This window comes from Silurus meridionalis, chromosome 9, assembly GCF_014805685.1.
Source record: "Silurus meridionalis isolate SWU-2019-XX chromosome 9, ASM1480568v1, whole genome shotgun sequence".
Lineage (NCBI taxonomy): Eukaryota > Metazoa > Chordata > Actinopteri > Siluriformes > Siluridae > Silurus > Silurus meridionalis.
The window spans coordinates 13,595,473-13,619,065 of NC_060892.1; the positions used below are offsets into that span (position 1 = coordinate 13,595,473).

General features: G+C 36.1%; 1 protein-coding gene across 1 annotated transcript in view; it reads right to left on the reverse strand.

Annotated features, from left to right (window-relative positions):
- Positions 1-757: 757 nt before the first annotated feature.
- Positions 758-23,593, reverse strand: part of LOC124391261 (A disintegrin and metalloproteinase with thrombospondin motifs 7) — a 56,611-nt gene continuing 33,775 nt past the window's right edge. The window contains exons 17-24 of the mRNA XM_046857731.1: positions 20,468-20,594; positions 19,674-19,887; positions 17,490-18,839; positions 17,158-17,310; positions 16,551-16,724; positions 15,789-15,935; positions 14,776-14,947; positions 758-2,059 (exon numbers count right to left, since the gene is read on the reverse strand). Coding sequence (XP_046713687.1) covers positions 1,911-2,059; positions 14,776-14,947; positions 15,789-15,935; positions 16,551-16,724; positions 17,158-17,310; positions 17,490-18,839; positions 19,674-19,887; positions 20,468-20,594 — 2,486 coding nt within the window. The 3' untranslated portion in view covers positions 758-1,910. The remainder of the gene's footprint in view (positions 2,060-14,775; positions 14,948-15,788; positions 15,936-16,550; positions 16,725-17,157; positions 17,311-17,489; positions 18,840-19,673; positions 19,888-20,467; positions 20,595-23,593) is intronic.

The window sequence follows — 23,593 nt, forward strand, 5'->3', positions numbered from 1 at the left end:
GTTTTTCTGCACATGGGACAGGGCGACTGCACTGTATTAAGGAGAGGATGACTGGGGCCATGTATTGCGAGATTTTGGGGAACAACCTCCTTCACTCAGTTAGAGCATTGAAGATGGGTCGAGGCTGGGTCTTCCAACATGACAATGACCCGAAGCACACAGCCAGGATAACCAAGGAGTGGCTCTGTAAGAAGCATATCAAGGTTCTGGTGTGGCCTAGCCAGTCTCCAGACCTAAACCCAATAGAGAATCTTTGGAGGGAGCTCAAACTCCATGTTCCTCAGCGACAGGCCAGAAACCTGACTGATCTAGAGAAGATCTGTGTGGAGGAGTGGGCCAAAATCCCTCCTGCAGTGTGTGCAAACATGGTGAACATCTAAAGGAAACGTTTGACCTCTGTAATTGCAAACAAAGGCTACTGTACCAAATATTAACATTGACTTTCTCAGGTGTTCAAATACTTATTTGCAGCTGTATCATACAAATAAATAGTTAAAAAATCATATATTGTGATTTCTGAATTTTTTTTTTAGATTATGTTTCTCACAGTGGACATTCACCTACGATGACAATTTCAGACCCCTCCATGATTTCTAAGTGGGAGAATTCGCAAAATATAGCAGGGTGTTCAAATACTTATTTTCCTCACTGTATATGACACAATTGTGGAGTAGGTGAGGTTTAAGGGCTTTGTTAAGATTACTAATGTTGTATTTCAGATTGCAAGTAGACCAAAAAAAAAAAAGAAATAAAAATGTTTCTTTTGTTTTTACATTTTTATTTCTACATATTAAGAGTGCACATTTAATACAATTCATTCAGAAATCAGCAAAAATTATGTATGACCAAAATCATAATTTCTCCCTGTAGTGTCTTGATTTAAAGGTCAGATCATTTTGAAATAGACATGTATGCGATGTCACATTCCTATCTAACTGATGCACACTATAACAATACATAAATAATACTGCAAAGTCAAAAAGTGGGATGACAAATTTACCTGAGGATTGCAAATTTCACAAATTATACCAAAAATATGCTACTGCTTTTTCAACAACCGAAAACAATACAACGGCATCAGGATCGTGTAGGTGTCATTTTCCAAATCAATATTCAGTACCAATATAAAACTCTAACACGTTTGTATCAGAGCCACATTTTTTCAAGAGGACAGATACACCGGCCTGCAGACCCCTGACTTTAGTTTGGGCCATAACGCGGCCCAAGGTAGCACCAGGTTTTTTTTTGGCAGCACTTTTACTTTACAGTTCCTTTAGGTTTAGACATTGATTACTGTAGGTAATAGCTGCGATCAGTAGAAAGCATTGTTTGAGCTTGTTGTTTATATTATAATATGTTAATTAAACAGAAATACATGCTTATCTATTATGTTAAACGGGAATTCAGTTCTTTAGAGAAAAAAAATAAAGATTGTGAAAAGATTGCCATAATTAATTGCTACTGGTTGGGTAAAATCTGTTCAACTAAAAATAAAGTTAAGATAGGAGATTGAAGATTGGAAGATTGAAAAAAAATGAATGAATTAATGATGGCTATAGGACAGATGATGATAAATTGCAAATTAGGCACTCCATTTGAGATCCTCTATGTCTGCGCTCTGTGAATGTTTTCAGTCCACTAATGTGAATGTTAATGTCTAGAATTAGTGAATCAATACTACTAAACTCGCAATTACTAAACATCTTGCAAACTCACTGAGGAGCTCCATCGATTCTAAGAACTTGGACAAGTGCTAGAACATCTACAAAATCTTGATTTACTGCTACAAAATAAAAGATAAAGCCTTTATATCTTGGCAAGATCCTGCAGGTCAGTGGAGACAAAGCTTTTGATAAGGCTTGTCCTAGATTTGGTGTGTGTTAGAATTCCCCCGGTGTAAATAAAAGTTCTCAGCGACGGGTGGCTCGCTCATTACCACGGGCTCCTTGTTCACAGGTTTTGCAACACTGAGATTGAACGGTAGGTTGATGACATTGACCTAGCCACTGGAGCTTCTGGCAGAAATGGAATGTTAGGCGGTCACGTAAACACTTCGGACCTGGAAAAGACACAACAAAAAGTTCAAATCCAAATGAGAGCACTGCTGCTGAAAAATGGAAAATTGCCATACCTGATACCCAAGGTGCCAAATAACACACTTGTACAATTTTCTATGCCATTTTGTAGAATAAATCACATGAGTAACACAGTAAAAATTCCAGCCTGAAGTATGAGGATGATGGTACCAAAAAAGAAATCGGTGTCTGAGGTTATGTTGGGTATAAATAGTAACATTGCAATAAACAGTAAAATGATGAAATTCTTTTTCGTTGATTCTGGTATTTTGTTAAAGATAGGGGCATTGCATTATGTGTTTCTGAAATCAAAACTAAAAAACGTATTTACGATTGGTAAAAAAAACATTAGTGTTCCATTTAAGGTGATACAACTCTTTTAAATTGTATATACTAGATGGTAGCAAAAATAATGCATAGTATAAATGTATAATATACTTGGAACACAACACTAGAATAAGGCCATTGAGTTCACTACTCTTCTCTAATTTCAATAATTAAACCCTCAGAAATGGCTTTTGCCAGCAGATATTTATTATTAAATTTTTTTCGTTCAAAACAGAAATGTAGACTGATGATGTGTTGATGTGTTTTCCAAACAGCTAGTTGTGCTCTAGGACAAAACCCTCTCATCTAAATCTGACAGTAGTTTAGCGCTAATTAAATATGAAGAGCTGCAAAGAGTTTAACAAGAGCCTTTTCTCAGCAGTGGAAGTTCATTTCCCAACACATTCCTGCCCACTTAAACCAGCCTAATATTCTGTACAATATGAAGCCATGTGGTTTTTTATGCATGAGTTATACCATAAATGCTCACACTGAAAAGCTTGAATGAAAGGCTTATAATTAATTTTTAATATGACAAACTCTCCTTGATTAATCAAATATTACAGATGCTTACTTAGATTTGTCCCAACAGTGTATAAAGATAGAAATGCATTTTTATTTAGACTGAGATTGTCACATAATGATTGCACGAACAAAGAATATTGCTGGTTTGCAGCTTAAATGAGAAATAGGCAGAAAAGTTCAAATAAATAAAGCAGAGCATAGTCAAATAATAGCTCAGCGATCACACACACTCCTCACCCTACATCAGTGCCAAACAGACTAGTCAAGGCTTGGCAAAACAAGGGCAGTCAAAACAAGTCTTTTTAAATATGTGTGTGTGTGAATGTGTGTGATTGAGCACACTGAAGTGGGTGATTGTAAGCAGAAAAGTGTGTGAGTGTACTGGGAGTTGGAATCTGAGTTGGTCATGTTTGGTGGCTGAAGTGGCTGCTAGGAATTGAAAGTCGTGGTGGAGCAGAGATCTGACAACGATATAGAAATTCCAGCACTGAACAGTGCCAAGCTGACAAAACACTCCCTTGAAAAGTGCTCGCCAAATAAATGCCAACTTGCACAATTTCCACCTTTGTCTGAAACCCAGCAGTGACTCAGCTGTTTGGACAGCCAGGAAACAGGTTTGAATACTCCATGGTGCATAAGTGCCATAAGGTCTAATTTTTTATCTTTTTGGCAGTGGTTTATATCTGGTAGAGGCAGCTGCAAGAAGCCATAGGTGGAAAGCAAGACTTAAAAACAAACGTGTACTGGATATACTTAAATGCATGGGTTGGGTAGCACAAGAAGGCAGAGCTGCCAGGGCTGAGTCGGGCTAGCAATGTGACAAGAGAAGAATAATTGTGTGCTCAGAATCTCCTCTAGGTGGCGTGCTTTGTCCTGTGGAGCAATCTGAGAGTTGAACAGAGGAGTCTTAATTTAATTTTCTGGGTACCCTACAGACAACCCAAAAATATGTTTCTTTAAACATATTTAGAACAGCTCGACTTTATAGTGTACTGGTATAGAAGAGAAATGATTAATAATTGCATTATGTGGTGTCACCCAGGTTCCAGTTTTAGTCTGGTTTCCCCTAAAAGTTAAATCTTCTTCTCTTCTTGTATTAGGAATACATTTAAAATAATATTTTACTTCCAAATTTTTGTATAGCTGCTTTATAGCAATATCCATTGTTAAAAAAAAGCTATACAGAATTGTTGTAAAGGCAGTTGACAGGTCAAGGATGGTAATACTGAAGAAAACAATAACAATGATCACAACAATAACAAGACAGCTTGCCAAAGCAAAATGAGCTATTGATTGTGGGTTTTTGTTTTGTATACTTAAGATTGCATGCACTCTTATACCCTCAGCTCTAAATACAATTGTTTCAAATCTTTATTCACTACAAAGTTCACTCTTCAATCCACTATACACATCTCTCTTCTCCAAGGAGGCTCAAATCTTTCATAGAAACAACACAAAATTATAGACAAGCACAAGTGTTTTAAAATTGATGTTGGCAGCTAATAGGAAGCCAACAGAGGTAAATTGTGTATCTTTAACTTTGTGTTAACAGTTCGGGGAAGAACGACCGATAGCTCTAAAGGTCTGGTGTCCCAATACTGTCCAAATAGTGTACTTAAGTACAGTAACCAAATTCCTTGAGGACATGGGTCCTTTGTTCTTTTGGTAAAATAACAAGTTATTTGAAAGAATGTCTGTTTATAGCTGCAATCATTTTAGTTGATAACAGGATCATCTACATCATTAATAGTAGACAGAAATGAAAAAAGGTTTTGAATGAAGAAAGGGCTAAGAGATTCAAAATTAATCCAATACTAAAAACAAGACCAATCAAAGGGCTAGGCAATCAGCATACAAGAACCAGAAAGTAATAAAAAAAAAAAAAAAAAAAAAAGAAAAACAAGAAAAAAGAAAACAGATTAAGAGATTGAATACATTAAAACAATCAATGTAATTTAGGCTTGGTATAGCCTGTGTGAAAACAATGCTGACACTTCTGCAGTGAGTACATGAATGAAACACCTTTTTATAGATGGCGAGAGAGTTTGCGTGTAATCAGAGGTGGGAAGTAATGAAATACAAATACTTTGTTACTTAAGTAAATATTTCTGGTATCAGTACTTCATTTCACTTTTTTTTTGGAAAACTTTTTACTTTCACTCGTTACATTACAAGGATCTGTACTTTCTACTTCTTACATTTTCAAACCAGGCTCGTTACTTCAGTTTTAAACTATTTGGTGACATGATCAATATTCTTTCTTCGCATTGCGCGCCGTTTTTCAGTCCATCAACCTATTTCTTTCATCTACCACTGGTGTATTATTTCCTGGCTCTCACACACCACAGATGTACTGTAGTCTAGCCTACGAAGCTAACAAGCACGGCAGAAGGCAACAAGAAGTTTGGCGAACGTGGATGAGACAGAGGGAGTCAGTGATGTAAACATGACTGAGAACAGACACATTTCTGATCATCATCATCTTTTCGCTGCTTGTGTTCTATATGGTGGATACATTCATTAGGAACACAATTTGAAATTCTTTTGTATTTATATATTAATATGATGTGAGGTCCAGTTAACAGCGTGACACTAAAACAGGTAGTAGTAATGGCTACTTGTTACTTGAGTACATGTCAGAGCCCAAACTTCTTTACTTTAACTTGAATGAAACAGTGTAGTCAGAACTTCAACTTTTACCAGAGTCTTTTAACACATGAGTATCTGTACTTCTACTTAAGTGAAGGATGTGTGTATTTTTGCCATGTCTGTGTGTAATTGAGAACAGGGGTGTGTTTCATTACAAGCTGGATGACAGAGAGTGTGTGAGAGTGTGTGCATCCAGGAAGTTGTTGCTGGAGTTCCTGGGAGTTTGAGCTCCCCATAGACCTGACAGTAAGAGGAATATACCTCGACTTTAAAAAGTACTGTGATGAAAAAAAAATCCACTGCAACAGTAACTCCCCTCCTTTTCATTCAACACAATCTAACTAATTAAAAAATATTTTTTGACATGAAATCATTCACCCAAAAACACAACACAAGCTATAATTTGATCATAATACCCCAAGTTCTAATTTAAGCACATTGAATTTGTTGGAGGTAAATCTCTGTGTTCCTCATAAACAGCATAGTGTGATGAGTTCAACCCTTTGTTCTGAAACACATTATAATGCATCCTGGATAAGGTTTGCAAACTGATGTATAAAGCAGACTGAAATGGTCTTGCATGTTTGCTGGATCCTCAGCAGTGACCTCGCTACACAAGGAGGGCCAAACTCCAGCTGCAAGACCTGAATTGAACTGCATTCCACCTTGGCTTACTGCACTGCAGATTTCTGGCAAAGCACTTGGAGGAAAAGAAGGTTGTGTTTGTTTAAACTGTACATTAAACACTAAGTCCAGAGATCTTTTGTTTAAAAGACGTACCCTGAAATGTAGCTGTAGAGCATAAATAGTAAGAATAACAGTACATTCAAGCACAAATTAAACGGTTTAAAACAGAAACATAGTCGTCAGAACGAAAAAAAAAAAAAAAAAATCCAAAAAACAAAGAAAGAGTTCAGGCTGCACATTACTGATCTTATAACTAGCTGAGATTGAGGGAAGCGATAAAACAAGATTAGACTGGTAATTGCTCTGTAGATGAAAGTATTTCAATATTTCAATGAGGGAGGATTTGCTGATAATGCCAAGCTAGTAATTTGCAACCAGAGATAAAGACAAGATGTAAAGAAGGGAGGGGGATTTGTAAAGATAGAATCTACAAAAAGTGCTTGAGCGAAAGGAAACTATAATTCTAAACTAAAAACATCAGATGTGGATGTATGGAATAAAAAGTAAGAAATAAAAACACTGTGTGCTTTTTGAGGAAAATAAGTCTTACTTTCGAGACTTCAGCTGTCAGAATGATGACTTAAACAAATAATCGTGAGTGGCATTGTGGGTAAAAAACCAACACTAAGGTATAATGCAAAACCTGAGACACAAAGTTTTTTTAAACTTTAGGGCCAAAGTTAAAACAAAAAAAAAGAAAAAAGCACAAATATGTTAGAAAAGGTGCTGGCTGCAAGTTTGAAGGTTTGTGTAAATTGATTGTATTTTAATGAATGATGTAGAGAAGGTAGAATGAATGTAGGAGAATCCTGTGAGATGTGAAAGTAAAATTCATAAATGAACTGAGTTCTTAAGGGAGCATCAAATATAAAAAAGGAAGAATGTATTTAAATAAATAATATATTTTTTTTTACTCAAGAAAAACATATATAAATGTATTAAGGCTAATGTAAAGATAATAAGCTCTCCCAGGCGTGACTGAGCACTGCTCTTCTTCAGACTAAAGGATTCATTTACGATAAGGCTTAAATCTCAGAGTGATTTTCCCATGTTACCAGGTCACACAGTATACTGACAGGGTAGAGGAGTCATGGCTAAGGTTCAGGGCCAGGGTCACAGCTACATCGAGCTCCCACGATGCACCCCTTCCTGTCCAATGACACACACACACTAGGACATGGCCTTCTACATGGCTTGGAAGCGTACTACTGTAAGATTTCAGATCTATTTCTGTACAGAATGCTGATAAATATCTGGAGATGTTGTGATATGAAAGAGAAGTGGATTCATGGTAACATCTTAACAGACACACACACACACACAGACGGAATTGTATTATTTGTATAGCGCTTTCAACAATGAACATTGTCTCAAAGCAGCTTTACACAGATAATGTGGTAAAAATGATTAAGATGTTCTTTATAAGTAAGTTTGTCCCTGATGAGCGAGCCGGTGGCGACTGTGGCAAGAAAAAACTCCCTGAGATGGCATATGGAAGAAACCTTGAGAGGCAACCAGACTCAAGAGAGAACCCCTCCTCATCTAGGTTGCACCGAATGTCCATTTATTGCAGATATACAATGTTGCAATGTCTGATGCTTTACATTTCTAAAAGTTAAAAAGTAATCCACTGAATCCATAAGTATAAAGCATTATTATAGCGTGCTTTTGCATTATGAACTCAATAGTGAGTCAGTCCATTCAGACTATTAAACACTTTGATTTGGTGTGAGAACTTGTTTACGGTTTATGTAGTTAATGCATTAAAACTTTACTGAACTTTTTTATGGAAATGCAACAAGAAAGAATGAAGGCTCCACGTTAGATTTAAAAGAACTTTAAGCTAATTGTAACTTTTTGAATGATATAAGGGAAAAATGGTAATTGTACAATGTAGATAATTTTTAATTACAAACATTGCATCTCCTAGCATCCTCCTTTCCAAGGAGAACAGTTACTGTGGATGAAGAAGATTGGTGGAGTGTGTGAAAGAGGTTTTACAAAATATGCACACACACGCACGCACGCACACACACACACACAGACGGAATTGTATTATTTGTATAGCGCTTTCAACAATGAACATTGTCTCAAAGCAGCTTTACACAGATAATGTGGTAAAATGATTAAGATGTTCTTTATAAGTAAGTTTGTCCCTGATGAGCGAGCCGGTGGCGACTGTGGCAAAAAAACTCCCTGAGATGGCATATGGAAGAAACCTTGAGAGGCAACCAGACTCAAGAGAGAACCCCTCCTCATCTAGGTTGCACGAATGTCCATTTATTGCAGATATACAATGTTGCAATGTCTGATGCTTTACATTTCTAAAAGTTAAAAAGTAATCCACTGAATCCATAAGTATAAAGCATTATTATAGCGTGCTTTTGCATTATGAACCCAATAGTGAGTTAGTCCAGATTATTAAAAACTTTGATTTGGTGTGAGAACTTGTTTACGGTTTATGTAGTTAATGCATTAAAACTTTACTGAACTTTTTTATGGAAATGCAACAAGAAAGAATGAAGGCTCCACGTTAGATTTAAAAGAACTTTAAGCTAATTGTAACTTTTTGAATGATATAAGGGAAAAATGGTAATTGTACAATGTAGATAATTTTTAATTACAAACATTGCATCTCCTAGCATCCTCCTTTCCAAGGAGAACAGTTACTGTGGATGAAGAAGATTGGTGGAGTGTGTGAAAGAGGTTTTTACAAAATATGCACACACACGCACGCACGCACGCACGCACACACACACACACACACACACACTTCCTGTATTTGCATCATTTATTCCAGTCTGAAAATAAACCCCAATGTCTTTCTGACCCTCAGCTATCAGTACAGGTCATTTATCTCCATCTCTTGTGCACGACATCCACCGCCCACCCCCAAACATACACAATCACACACATCCTGTAGGAAAGGCCCGAAATGGCAGGGGATATATGAAGTTCCCCATGTGTTTACTTTTGTCGTTGTCTGTTGGCCTTTTCAACAGAATTGGATGTAAAGATTTAAATAGGCTGGAAACGGCAGATTAGTTCTTATAAATACAATAATATTCTTATCTGCTTATCATCAGAATGGAGTCTGAGCACTCTAAGGAGGCTATTACTCCATCAGTAGAGGCAAAAACATAGTAAGGAATTAGAAAGTGACTATTTGTCATTCCAGAGATAGTGCTCAACTGTAGGGTGGGATTTAATAAAGTGTGAGTGACAGGTGCAGACAGGCGTCTCTCAAGGGTATTGCTACTGGATCACTCTACTCTTTTTTTTGGATCACTCTACTCTTTTTTTAACCACAAAACAAACAAAAGAAAGACATACCTAAAAAGAGATAAAAAAAAAATAAATAAAAAAAATGCTGCAGATGGCAAAATATTTGTAAACTGTGTACAACTATTAAAAGATAAAGTCAAACATTAAATATGAACTATTATGAATTGCTACTCCATTTCCTTTACCGTCACGCCACACTGCTGTCCAAATTCTATATTGTAGATTATTTCCTTAATAACACAAATGCTTTATTCTTTATTTTTTAAAAGAGCAAAGCTGGTGAGGAATATTTTTCTGCAATATCTTAAATAGTAATTGTGTGGTAGATATTAAACGGAAATTTGAGAAATCACAGTGTCAAGATGTTTCCTCTTAAAAATATGTCCAGCTCGACAATAGTTATCAAATAAAAACAGTGCATTTAATAACAGTAGTGACATAAAACATAGTCTTTATCAGGAAAAGGGTAAAACTAAAAAAAAAAAAGAGCTGTATACATTCATCAAGTATTCATAGAAAAGGAAACAGGCCACTGAGCAGATGCATGGAACAATGGGTGTGCATCACCTCCGGAAATTAGACAATCCTACAAAGCTCCTGAGAATTTATCTGTGCTTTTGCTAAAGGATGTGAGGCTGTACAGTTTCACAAACTGTGTTGGAAATGAACAGTGATTCCTCAGCAACCCTGTGATACAGGATATATCAAATTCTCTAAACCTCCCACAAGTGTGAATGAAGTGTGAATGCTATGACGATTGTACATGGAGACTGGATGATTTACACCATTTGCTTTCTTAAATGAATCCAGTGCCTTGGGAGTGGGGGCCGGGTTATTCAGGAAAAAGCCATGCCCACTAGAAATGTTTTTATATACAATAAGTGTGATCAGAAAAAAAGTTATATTGATTGTGAATTTTTGGTTTCCAGTGATGCATCACTCTCAGGTTGAGAAGAGCCTGGAGAGGTGGAGGTACATGCTGTAGAGAAGGGGAATGAAAGTCAGTAGGAGTAAGACAGAGTACATGTATGTGAATGAGAGGAAGGGCAGTGGAGTGGTCCGGTTACAGGAAGAAGAGATGGAGAAGGTGGAGGTGTTTAGGTACCTGTGATCAACAGTGCAAAGTAATAGAGAGTGTGTTAGAGAAGTGAAGAAAAGAGTGCAGGAAGGGTGGAGTGGGTGGAGAAGAGTGACAGGAGTGATTTGTGATAGAAGAGTATCTGCAAGAGTGAAAGGGAAAGTTTATAGGACTGTGGTGAGACCTGAGATGTTGTATGGATTAGAGACAGTGGCATTGAGTAAAAGACAGGAGGTGGAGCTGGAGGTAGCAGAGCTGAAGATGGTGTACAGGGGTGTATGGAGACTTATGATCCGCTGTGGCGACCCCTAATGGGAAAAGCCAATAGTAGAAGAAGAAGAAAAAGAAGAATTAATGCATCACTCTAAAAGACAAAAGAGAGAAATTATACTGGCATTATAAATATATAATTTGAATGCAGAATAATTTTTCTTTTGTCAGCTATTTGTCAGTCTCTTCTTTAAAACTGGGTTTAACTGCCTGCCTAATTACACTGCAAAAAATGAGTCTGCTGAAATAGTTGCCTAATTACAGGTATTGTTAAAAGCAACATTTGGAGCCAAAATGAGTCCTTCATGATTTGCAGTTGGAAATAATCCATAGTGTCTGTCAGAGATATACAATTTCAGTACAAGCCTAGACACAGACAGACAAATATCAGAAATGCTAGAGGAATGCAAAAAACATGACTGCCAAGGACTACAAACACCCAACCCATCTGGTTTATTGTCACATTTATGCCTACCAGAATACTGATCATACCATCACCACTCTGGAATCAATATTATACCAAATTACATATATAAACACACTTGATATGCTTAGTCGATTCCAAGTATCTGCTTAGCACTGGGGTTTTTCTATGTACTGTGCTTCCACCTGCGCAGTTTTTTTTATTAATTTTTTTATAAAACATGAATAACATGAATAAAAACTATACACATTTTCTACAGCATCAATACTACAAAAAAATCCTTTTGAATTTAAGCAGGATAATTTTTATTTTATCAGCTCTATTTCTTTTAGTAAACAAAATTTACATAATCTCTGCTAATGACCTCTAACAGTAGAACCAATTGCAAAACATAGCACCCAATGAATATAAATGCTTAAATAGCAGGTGTCTGCTAGATTTATTGCAACTGACTTATTTACTTACTTACAAACAAACGTTTTATCAATAATCCATAAATCAACCCCAGAGAATTATCGCAAGTATAAGCAGCAATTTTTCCCCTTACAAAAAGCCTGTGTGGAAGTCTATTTACACAGCATCACAGCTCAAATGATTCTCTTTATCGCACTATGAGAAAACATTTTTCTAAGGGCTGCAGGAACAACAGCTACGTTCATACATTTCAAAACACAACTGCATGCTGTGAAATAGACTTGTTGATGGTGCTTGATAGAAAATGTGGCAGGAATGTGTATTATTTATTGAGGTACACATACAGTTAACAAAAAACCCCTAGCAAGCATAGGACAAAAAATACAGAATTTTACCACAAAAACAGCTAGAGCATTTCAGTGAATAGGATGCCAAAATCATGACTGACAAGTATTTATCAACCAGCACAAACGTTTATAAGCTTATTTTATCCAATTGTTAAAATATTAAGCATGTTTGAGCATCTTTATTAAGTTTTCCCTCCTCAGATGACCTCAGATTTCCACTGGGTAAAAAGCAACAAGCATAGTTTTCTCCTGTATCACTAAAGCAAGGATTTTATATAAATATATACAGCTGAAACATACATTTTGAGACCTTACTGGTCTTTTTTCTATTTTTTAAACCAGTGGGTTGCAAGTTCTGTTCAGATCTCTGTATGACTTTTTTTCTTAAGTGTCTCTTAATAAGTGGCGTGCAGTGTTTCTGACTCACAGAGCAGGGCTCATTATAGCTACATACTCACCAAAGTGTGAAAACAATAGATAAACCTGTAATAGCTTTGAAGCAGATGTGATTATTTAAGTCAATTAAAGAAATGAAACAAGTAAGAGTTCTGTATAAACTATAAACTAAGGCTACAGTCTGTGTGGGGCAGAGCGGAAAAACCTTTACTGTCAGGCCTATAAACATTTACACATTTACAAAGATATTGTCAGTTTTGCTGCCTACCAGAGTATATGTTCAATAAGGGTGTTTACATCCATATTAGGTAAATGGTGCACTTTTGTTATGTAGTCCACCTTCTTTTAAGAGGTTAAAATAAATAGGTGTCCTTCCTTTATTACTTTGCATGCAATTAAACAGAGTCTAGAGTTGATTTAGTGTGTGAGACATTTACAGTTAAAAGGCACAAGAAGCTTCACAGCCAGGGAAGCAAGCCATCATTAAGCTGAAAAATCTAAACAAACCCATCAAAGTGATAAAAACATTAGGTGTAGCCTAATCAGCTATTCAGTACATTCTTAAAAAGAAAGAATGCACTGGTGAAGCAAGGAAGAATAAAAATCTGTATTTGTTTCAACATAAAAAATAAAGACAAGAATTCACCAGACCAAACACCAGTAAACACAGTGGGTTTGCCATAAGAAGGAAACCACTGGTAATCCTCTGAAACAGGAAAACCAAATTAGATTAACCAAAAACATAAACAAATATTTCTAGAAAAACGTCCTAATTGTTGTTAAAAGAATAATTGGAAGAGAAAATGGAAAAGAGTAGAAACTGCTCACGATCAGAAGTATACCACCTTATCTTATGGCATGAAAGTATTGTGTGTTTATCAGTGAAATGGTTCTGTTGTATTCATTGTATTTCTGCAGTATATAGGGCTATTTTACTGCTCAGAACCAGCCAAATTGCCTTAAAATTCACAGCACAGCTGGACGATAAACCAAAGCATACTTTCGAGAGCGACCAAAAACATTTCTACAGAACTGCAGACACAACACTCTACAAACAAGCAGGAAATGATGACAGACCGAGTGAAAAAGAAACCAAGGGAAGAATCTGTTTGGTGCTGGATACCTTCTAAACTAGTAAAAGATAAGCATTTGAAACCACAATCTATTTTATGATTATTTTAGTAAACATTTTGTAATACTAACAAAATAATTAAAACAAAAATTCTGTTTACTGGAAGTAGGGAAGATAAATACTGTAAATAAACATGCTTTATTCATCCAATAATAATGGAAAACCCTTAAATTAAGAGGAGAATTTTAGCATTGTACTGCTGTGCAAAATGAATTATGAAGATTATAAAGAAAAATTCCAGTTCTTCAGACAACAATAATTAACATTAAAAAAGATTTAAGTAAAATAGTAAATTAAACTAATTCATAATAAAGTGATGCACGTTGAAGAAGTTTAAGCAGCATGACAGACAATAAGATAAGAACTTAAAGACAGTGTCAAAAAATAAAACAAGCTAGCAGCACTCTGTGTGCCTGTATAATGTTAAAAGTCTTCTACAGTATAAAATACAATATGCCTTTGAAAAGCACATCATGATTTGCCCACTGTCTGCCATGACAGCTTGAGATTTCAATAGTCCACAGGTAACAAAACACAATTTGTGTCAAATCCATGTACAAAACCAAATGCAGCACCTGCTATTTATCCCAACCACCCGAACTACAACCTTTCACAAACCTTTTTGTAGAAAGATTTAATGATATGTAATTACTGTTACATTTAACTTTCTAATAAAAATTGCCGTCTTCAGCATAATGCATGCTTTATTTAAATGGCTCTATTCAGTGCAAATGAATACTGAATATCATTAGAAATACCAATTTCCATTTTTTTACCCACTTTGCTGTCTGATTTGCAATCACATTAAATGTAATAATTTCACACAGAGTGTTTGGGTATTCCAATGTATGTCACTTTCAGTGGCAACGTTTGTAGGAATTGAAAAAACATAGAAGTGAAATTGGTGTATGCAGAATATATACAGAATGCATGATATGTCATTAAATTGGGATTTTATATATATATATATATATATATATATATATATATATATATATATATATATATATATATATATATATATAAATACAGGGATTATATTGAGCAACAAGGAAAGTATATAGGAATTTTTTAGACAGCAAATGTTTGAAAAAAATGTGAATACTGACTAAATGTTTTGAGATCTGTGTAAAGGAATAATAGGTACTAGCTGATAATAAACTCACCAGACGTGGCACTCTCACAGTCATGAAGGTTACACTGGCGTGTGTCCTCTGGCCAGGGCTCATGGTCACACTGGGCTGTCTTGTCCTTCTCCTCTTGCTCCTCTAGTTCTTCCTCTGTGTTCACACACTTGACCAGACGGTGCTGTATGCCTCCACCACAGGACACAGAGCACTGGCATAACACAACACATACTAAACTGCAAACCACTCTGTATGGGTCTACTAAATATTTATTTACACAAGAACATGATCATGTTATGTGAAATGGTCATTTGACCAGTTTCCCTGTGGGAGGATTTTGCATTGATCAAAGAGCAGCTCTAATTAAAAGCTAAAGTGCAAACACACCATACATACACTGTGTATTCAGGTAACTATGCAACCTAGCCTGTGTATAAGTGGTGTGTGTAGTCAACACATATTGTGATCTGGAGCACACAAAAGCTCCTGACTGTCAGTGCCATGGATAGTGATTAAAGGAAGCTTTCTGAATCATTGCCTGGTCTTGTTGAGTCACCAAACTGAGGGCTTAGATTTAACTTCAGAGCATCTCTCTAACTAATTACATTTTTTTGTAAAGCTTAAAATACAGCTTGTATGCCACAATGTATTTTTGTGCCAGATGTTCGTACTGCAAATACTGGGAAAAAAAGTACTTGGTACAAAAATTCACCTACAAAAATGTAACTAAATACATAAAATAAATATAAAGGCAAAGGCTATGCTATGTGGGCTAAAGTAGCACAATTAGATTTGTCTTCCAGCTACAAAAGTGTCTTTTTTCTTTTTCTTCCTTGCCACAGCAACTTGCTGATTGTTTGTTTTTGACAAGGGTACAAACACAACAAATTTTTTAGTTTAAATGAAAAAACAAGCAGAAGAAGAAATTAATTGGAGAAATAATTTACATATCAGACATATTAAGGCATGAAATGAATTTCATTTTCTAGTGTGCATTAAAACAGCAGCTACTAAAGCCCAAATATATTATAGAGTCATGGTATGTCCCTCACCTGACCCCAGGATCCGGTGACCCACTGAGCACAGGTCTGAGTGTTGCACTGCTGAATTGAGTTGGGTTTCTGTGCCTCATCACATCTCCCTTCTTCATGACACATGACCATCCTCTGCTGCTCTCCTCCACCACAAATCTCTGAACACTGTGGGTGCAGATTTGAAATTTAAGCACCTCTAATTACATACAATGTCTTGTCCAGTATTGAGCATGATTTTTTTAAAGGTTAAATTAGCTCACATACGAGCTAGCTCAGACAACCTAAAAGAAAATTTGACCTTTTTTCTTTGTAAGCTCATGCCCTTCGATGGAGTGTGCATGATTCAGCGTTATTAATCGTAAAGTAAATATTTGAAAATGAAAGAAAATTTGCTTAAACTTATTCTTTCACATTATGAAACTTTTTTATTGTCCCTAATTTTGACTTTTGATTTCTGACAATGAGACCATGTATAATAGGTGGGTAGGTACAAATAATTATCTAATGAAAATTATTTTAATTAACTATAGATTATAAGGTGAACAGAAACATTGGTTCTTGACCTTAGCCTCACTTCCTTTGCTCAAAAGGATACACCTCGACCCTGTGAGCTGAATTACCATCTATTACCATCCTTCTCTTCATATTATACAATATACTGTAATCTATGTACTATTTACCATTATGCGACAAACTCTGGCAGTAAAGTACTTTTGTTGGACAGTAAAATGAAAATTACAAAAAGCCGTGACTTAAATAGAGGTGAGAAATATGTCTTACCTGCCCCCAAGAGGAAGTGTACCAGTCCAGACACGGCTGGATGTTGCAGGACAGGTGGGTGGGGGGCCTAAGAGAAGTTGCCTGGCAGTGGAAAGGTCTCAGTGGCCTCTGATCCCGGGTGTTATAACACTGGATCTCTCGCACCTTTAAGCCTCCTCCACAGTCCTTTGAACACTGTAAATATAGGACAACACATTCTGTATGCAAAAAAAATTTATTGCACCCTATTCAATGTCAGGTCTGTACAATATTGTCTAGTAGATGTTTTTGAGGAAATTTCTACAATACATGCTGCATATCACAATATCCAATTTAGCTAACAAACTGTCTGCAAAACAATAGTAAATTAGGTAAATCCATTACACATAGTGTGACTATTATTTTCTTTCATGCCCACAAAGACAAAGAAGATTACATTTAAAAATTAGTCAAACCAATGGCATCCATTCATCCATTAAAAAGTACATCAAGAATTAAGAAACCATTAAGAAATTACATCACCATATGAATGATAACTCAGAAAGGTTTATTGTGAAATCATTTATAATGATACAGATATGACGTCTATGTATTGCCCAATTCTAGCCTGTAGATATGATTATATTACCTTGCTCCATTCTCCTGCCTTCCAAATAGCACATGGCCGAAGGTGGCAGCGTCGAGCCGGTAATGGCCTCTTAGCCATATCACAGTCAGAGTCGTTCCCTGTGCTGCACTGCACCGACCTCCAAATAGCACCAAGCCCACAGCTGGTGGAACACTGCAACACAAAAGCATTGCGGATAGATCTTAAAGCAGGCAACTCAATGCAAAACTCAAAAGGACCACTCTCCAAGCATTTGTATGATTTATAGAAAGTAACAAAGCATAATTAGTCAGAATGTGTTGTTTAATTAAATTTAACAATAGCGTGAAGGGATGAAGGGATGGACTACTCACAGAGCTCCAGTTGCTGGTAGTCCAGATGGCAGTTGAAGCTGATGGGAGCAGGCGGACTGTAAATGGCTCAGTGGTGGCTTGAGGCTTAGTGTTAGAACCCTGAGATGGATATGCTGAAGAAACAGGGAAAGTGTATTCGTCGAACCATGGCCGTGAAGGAACAATTAACTTATTGTACTCAATCTCTGTCCAGGAGGCAGACAAAGGGGCCGGCGTTGTGATCCTTCTGTGTTCTGGGATTGAAAATGGTTCTTTGGGTGATTGAACTTTTGTACCAATGTCCACATTCAGTTGGGAATGAAATGTTTCCATGGTTTCACTTAGTGGTAACACAGTCGGTGCCATAGTCCACTCCTCATTAGCATGGAGATCTTGCTGTACTTGCTCTTTGGTTTGGTTTGTACCCCCATGATCAAGCATCTCTTCACCCTCTCCATCACTCTTATACACACCCTTATTGTTTTTCAAACTTCCAAGCATCTTGGTTGCATTATTGTCTGTCTGAATCTTTGAATATTCATTATAATGCTCAGATCTTATATCAATATTTGACATGGCGTCATCTACTGTTGGTATTTCCTCAGATGGTACCGAATCCGTAGGCACCAGGCTCTGAATAGTGTCAGGGTTAAGAGTTGGGATAAAAAACTCATTCCGTTTCTGAGAGAATATAGTGATGGGAGAGCGTGGTCTGGCTGTTGTACCAACAGATAGAAAATAGTCCTCTGAAAGAACTATATCCTCTTCTGAGTTGCTTTCATCTGTTTGGTCAGAAAGAGGACCCTCGGTAGTAGAGCCAATTGGTGGGACCATAGTATAGCTTGTAAATGAGGTAGTTATGGAAGGATTTGCTCCTTCCCTGTAAACTGTGTTAAGACTGGGTTTGGGTTCCTGCTTCAAATGAATTCCTGAGTAATCAGTTGCACCATTTCCCTCACTATCAAAATCATATGAGAGATCCTCATGAAATTTTATAAAGTTGTAATCATAATAAAAATCATCAACGAGAAAGTTTGTTTTAATTGACTTGTCTAATTCAATTTGATTGTTATATGAGAAATCCCCCGCAATTATGCTGTTGAGAGTATTGTCTTCTCCTGGCTGATTGCTAACTGTTCCCTTGCCTGATTTCGTTATATGGTTGTCTTCAAGTATCGAGTTTATCTCGTTAAAAACTTCCTTGCTTGACGAGCCACTACCAGACCAGTCACTGTCTATGTTTGTGGGGCAGTTTTGAATCTTGCATGGCTTGACAGAAGCAGGCTTGGCTTGAGGATCACAATCAACCATGGTGTTCCAGCTGCATGTCACCTCACGTGTCTGTACGCCATTCGAGCAGCTCACAGAGCACTGCAAATCACAGAAACACTTAGAACAAAGGCATAACTGTCTGTATTTTACACTTTTTGAAACAGCTAATAATATTTTACTCATGAAGGATTTAATGTGATTTATCAATTTAAAATAGCATTCTGGCCAGAATTAATTGCATAAGTCTGCAGAGCATGACACATAGAGCTAAATGTCACATTTTACTATAAAGAGTTTCAAAGAAACATGAAGCTAAACAGTGTGGGCTTTGTAAGATTTGTGCTTTAGGCTGGTTCCTAAAATTACAGTCCAATTGTCCCTCTGAAACTGATCCTGAATGAAATGCATTGCCATTTGAGCTGAAGTTCTTGGCCATTAAATTTTTTTTTTTTTAAGTTACTCTAAAAAGAAAAAAGTGTTTTTTTACTTCATTATATTAATCTATGTTCAACTCTTTTTATTCAAATTAATTCAAATGTATGTGAATAGCATTTCTAACAATAGACAGTCACAAAACAAAGCAGCTTTACTGATAAATATATATGTAACTTCAGACAGAGGCAACGGCTGCTTTGGAGCAAAAAAAATACAAACGGGAACCTATTATTTTTCAAGTGACTTATGATAGGATCGAAATATTTATATTTGCACATTTATTTTTCTTTGCTGCTGTAACAGAGACATTTCCCCACTGTGGGGCGAATAAAGGTACTGTATATCTTATCTTGAAAAATCATTATACAACAGTTGTTGAAAATAAATGTATTTGAATGTATATATAGGATATTAATATTTAGTGTGATCATTATCATTATGTTCTTTCTAATTTCAGAAAGCCTATAACACTGCTACTTACACCAGTTGAAATCTTACCTCTGACCAGTTTCCTGTAGTCCAGTCTGCAGGACAGGAAATGTGTGTGTTGCAGTGGGAGATTGACTCAGGCCTAGGCAATTGATGGCATTCAGCTGGCAGAAGGGCTTCATGTTTTTCCAGTCCCAAACTCCGAATACACACCACTGTTCTCTTAGTCAGGCCTGATCCACCACAGCTTGTTGAGCACTTCTGCCATTCTCCAGCCCACCATCTGCAAAAAATCAGAGCAATTCAAACCCTGGTGTGCCTTGAGAAGCCCTTAGCTCCTTTAACTGACTCTAAACACCCTGAGAAGAAAAATTTATGATTGGAATTTTGCCAGCCTGAGATGTTCAAAAAGTGAGTGATATTTTGAGCATAGAGATTTACAGCACAGTTTTATTTCAATGCATTGTCTTTTTTCATAATTAGTGCAATACACTGCTCTAAACATTTTTGGCACCCCAAATTTTCCAGACCTTTCCATGAACTGAATTGCCGACAGCAAAACTCTGCATATTTTATATTGAAGGGGATGTTAAATGTGTGAAACCTCATGAAGCATAATAGATGATGGAGAACAGGTGAAATGTGCTATTTTTCACTGATAGCAGTGAATAATTTTGCTGGTCTTTTAAAAAGATAACAAAAGATACATAATCTTAACTGTGTGCAAAGTTAAACAATTGTTTAACTTTGCACCATGAGGGGTGCCAATAACTTAAAACAAATAAACCCTCTATAGAACTCTACACATATACTGTTAGAACATCAGAGAAAGAAGAAAGGTGCAATCTGCGGATAGAACTCACGTAGCCAGGCATAATCCAGGATTGCAGTTTACTCGATTGTCATCTGGCCTAGTGGATGCATCACAGTAATGTTCCTCCACAATTCCAAACGTCCGCTCGACACAATGCACAACTTGTCTTTTGACACCTTGAACAAAACCCAATTTTTTTCTGTGGTGTAAATGGCAGTAAATAGGATTTAAAAATCATGCCTTGCCTGTAATCTGTTCTATGGTCCTATAAATGCATAAATGCTTAGTCTGGTAAATTTTATTCTGAATCCCCAACAGAGTTTAAGTAATGTTACATTAATCAGCAGTATAAGGTCTATAACCTAAATACTTGACACCGAACTAGAGAGTGAGAGATTGTTTGCTATTCATGAAAGTCGCTAGTGTCTGCATTTATTAATGTGTTATGTACCATGTCTTAAAGACAGCAATGAACAGCAATGTCCCTAAAGACATAAAAATACTTTAAAACAGCCTACTAAAGAAATATAACTTCACACTGGGAAAAAGTTGCCAGGACGAAGTCCATCATGACCAATACCTCCACTCCAACAAAACCAACAAAGTTAAGATTTCAACCACATGACTCACATATACATCAACACATTGCACAAGAAGCCATCAGACAGTACGGTTTTCTTCAAATGCACCACCCACTGGAAGACAGTCCATTGCAAATCCAATGGAGGACAGTTATTCTCGACTTGAATGAACAGTGAAAGCAGCACCAAATTTCAATAGAACTACAGCAGTAGTCAACCTCCTCCTACATTAAAATACAGAGAATACTGCCATGTCCCATAATTCATCTGACAGACAAAATTACTTAGACAGAAATGAGACCCACAAACTGTTTGCAGAGAGTCTGAAAGAATTTAAGTGCAAATTTAAGACCCAGAAAAATTTACAAAAAGCACACGGCTGCTGTTAGGTGTAAACGCAATTTCAAAACAAAACTACAAAATTAAACAAAAAAAAATAAAAATGAAAGGAATATACACTAAATGGCCAAATGTATGTATATACCTGACCATGGAAGTTGTCTAGAATGTCTTTGTGTGCTCTAGCATTACAACGTCTCTTCACTGGAAGTGCGGGACCCCAAATCTCTATAATCCTGAGTTTAATCTGGATTATCTGGAATCCACATCGTCAAGACTCTCAGAAGAAACTTTGAATGCTCAACAATAGACCTTTTACTCCTAGTCTGCAAGCAATTCTTTATCAAATGTATGAATTTCTTAAACGCCTTTCAGTTTGGGTTTTAAAAAGCTCCTTGAGCCAATGTTCAAAGTGAGACGTATGATTTATAATGTTCTTTGTAACCTATTATGGACTTACTGACTTACTTTTCTTTTTTAGCATAGACTTTAGAAAAAAGAGGAATTATGGGAAAATGGCCTTTTTTTCCAAAGGCTAGCACAGATGTATGATAAAGTAATGGGTTCTCCAGTTTCTGACAAGCCCACAGTCTACAGTGCTCTACACTGACACACTGAGATGGAGCAGAACAAGATAAGCCTCAAAATGAGCATAGAACATAAAACTACCACACATGCCTCTGAAGCATATCATAAATTACATACAGAGTACATGTACATGTGTTTTGCAAGTATCAGTTATGATATCTTAACCCAGCCATTAGGGTTGCACAAGCCAGTGCACTCTTAGTGCCGGTCCCAAGCCTAGATAAATGGGGAGGGTTGAGTTAGAAAGGGCATCCAGCGTAAAAACGTGCCAAATCGAACATGCGGATCACGAATACGGATGATCCGCTGTGGCGACCCCTAATGGGAGAAGCCGACAGAAAGTAGAAAGTTATGATATCTCAAGTCTGTAACAGAATGACAGGTGTGTGCTTACTTTTATACATTACAATTTCTGGAGTAACAGTTGCCTCTTGAATGGTGTACAAAATTTATGGCTGATCATAAACAAATAAAAATATGTTGTTTAATTAAAAAAAGACCTAATTATAGAAATTGTCTGGGAAAGGTTTATTTAATATTTACAGTCTCCATTGTCAGTGATTTCTGTAATCCGTCTGATGCCAAGTACCATAAGCATACAACCACGGGATTGTCTTCAGGACATAGAAATGTTTCTGGTTTCTTAGTAAAAGGACAAACTATTTTTTGTCTTATTAACCCCTGTGAGGGAACGGCTAGTTATAGTACTATAATGTAAATGACAATGACAGGATAATAGGAACTAACTTTTTACACAGGCATTCCACACTTGTATATGTAAATACAAATAGATAAAAATTATATATAAATATAATAAATATAATTTGGAGAGATTCATATTATTCAAGTGATGCGTCTTATAAATCACTAATGCAGCCAGTAAAAAATTTGTAAAAAAAAAACAACACTACAGCACATTCTGTAATAGTCAAAGAACCATTGACAAAGTTAATAGCCTTTCTGAAAATGCTATAACAGAAGTTTTTCCAGTTCTACACCATAGAACGTTACTATATACACTATATTTATTAAAGATTAACACATACTTTTGTATGCATTTATAATTACATTTAATGTTGGTCAATGTCCCCAATGTGAATGTTTCTGATAGTACATACTTATGTATGAATAGTTGCACAAACTGCAGAACTCTCTTGAAGTTAAATATAAAAGCTATAAAAAATAATATATATAAAAAACTGTATAATAATAATAATAATAATAATAATATTAAAAGAAATTGCAAAGCTGCTTTAAATCTATTGTCATAAATACTGCAACATTTTTTCATGACCAATCAGAACCAAGAACTTAATAGATTTTAAAAAGAGAGTTGTGTGTCATTAAATTTAATGGAATAATGTGAAATACCACATTTCAGTCTACTATCATATGCAAAATGTAATATGAGTTGAATATGAAATGATATATTTTAATCTAAAATAATATTATATACTATTGTTATATTCATATTATAAATAAAAGACTTAATTGGTCTTTTATAGAAATCCTGAGGCAATTTTAAATGTTTTATGAGAAGGTTATATAGTTTTGAAACACATTGCAACTGACAACCCATTGAGAATTCCAAGATAATTTTGCAGAATAATCATGTTTTTGAGAACAGTGAATCAATGATAAGTCCTTTTTGTTTTTATCTGATTTCC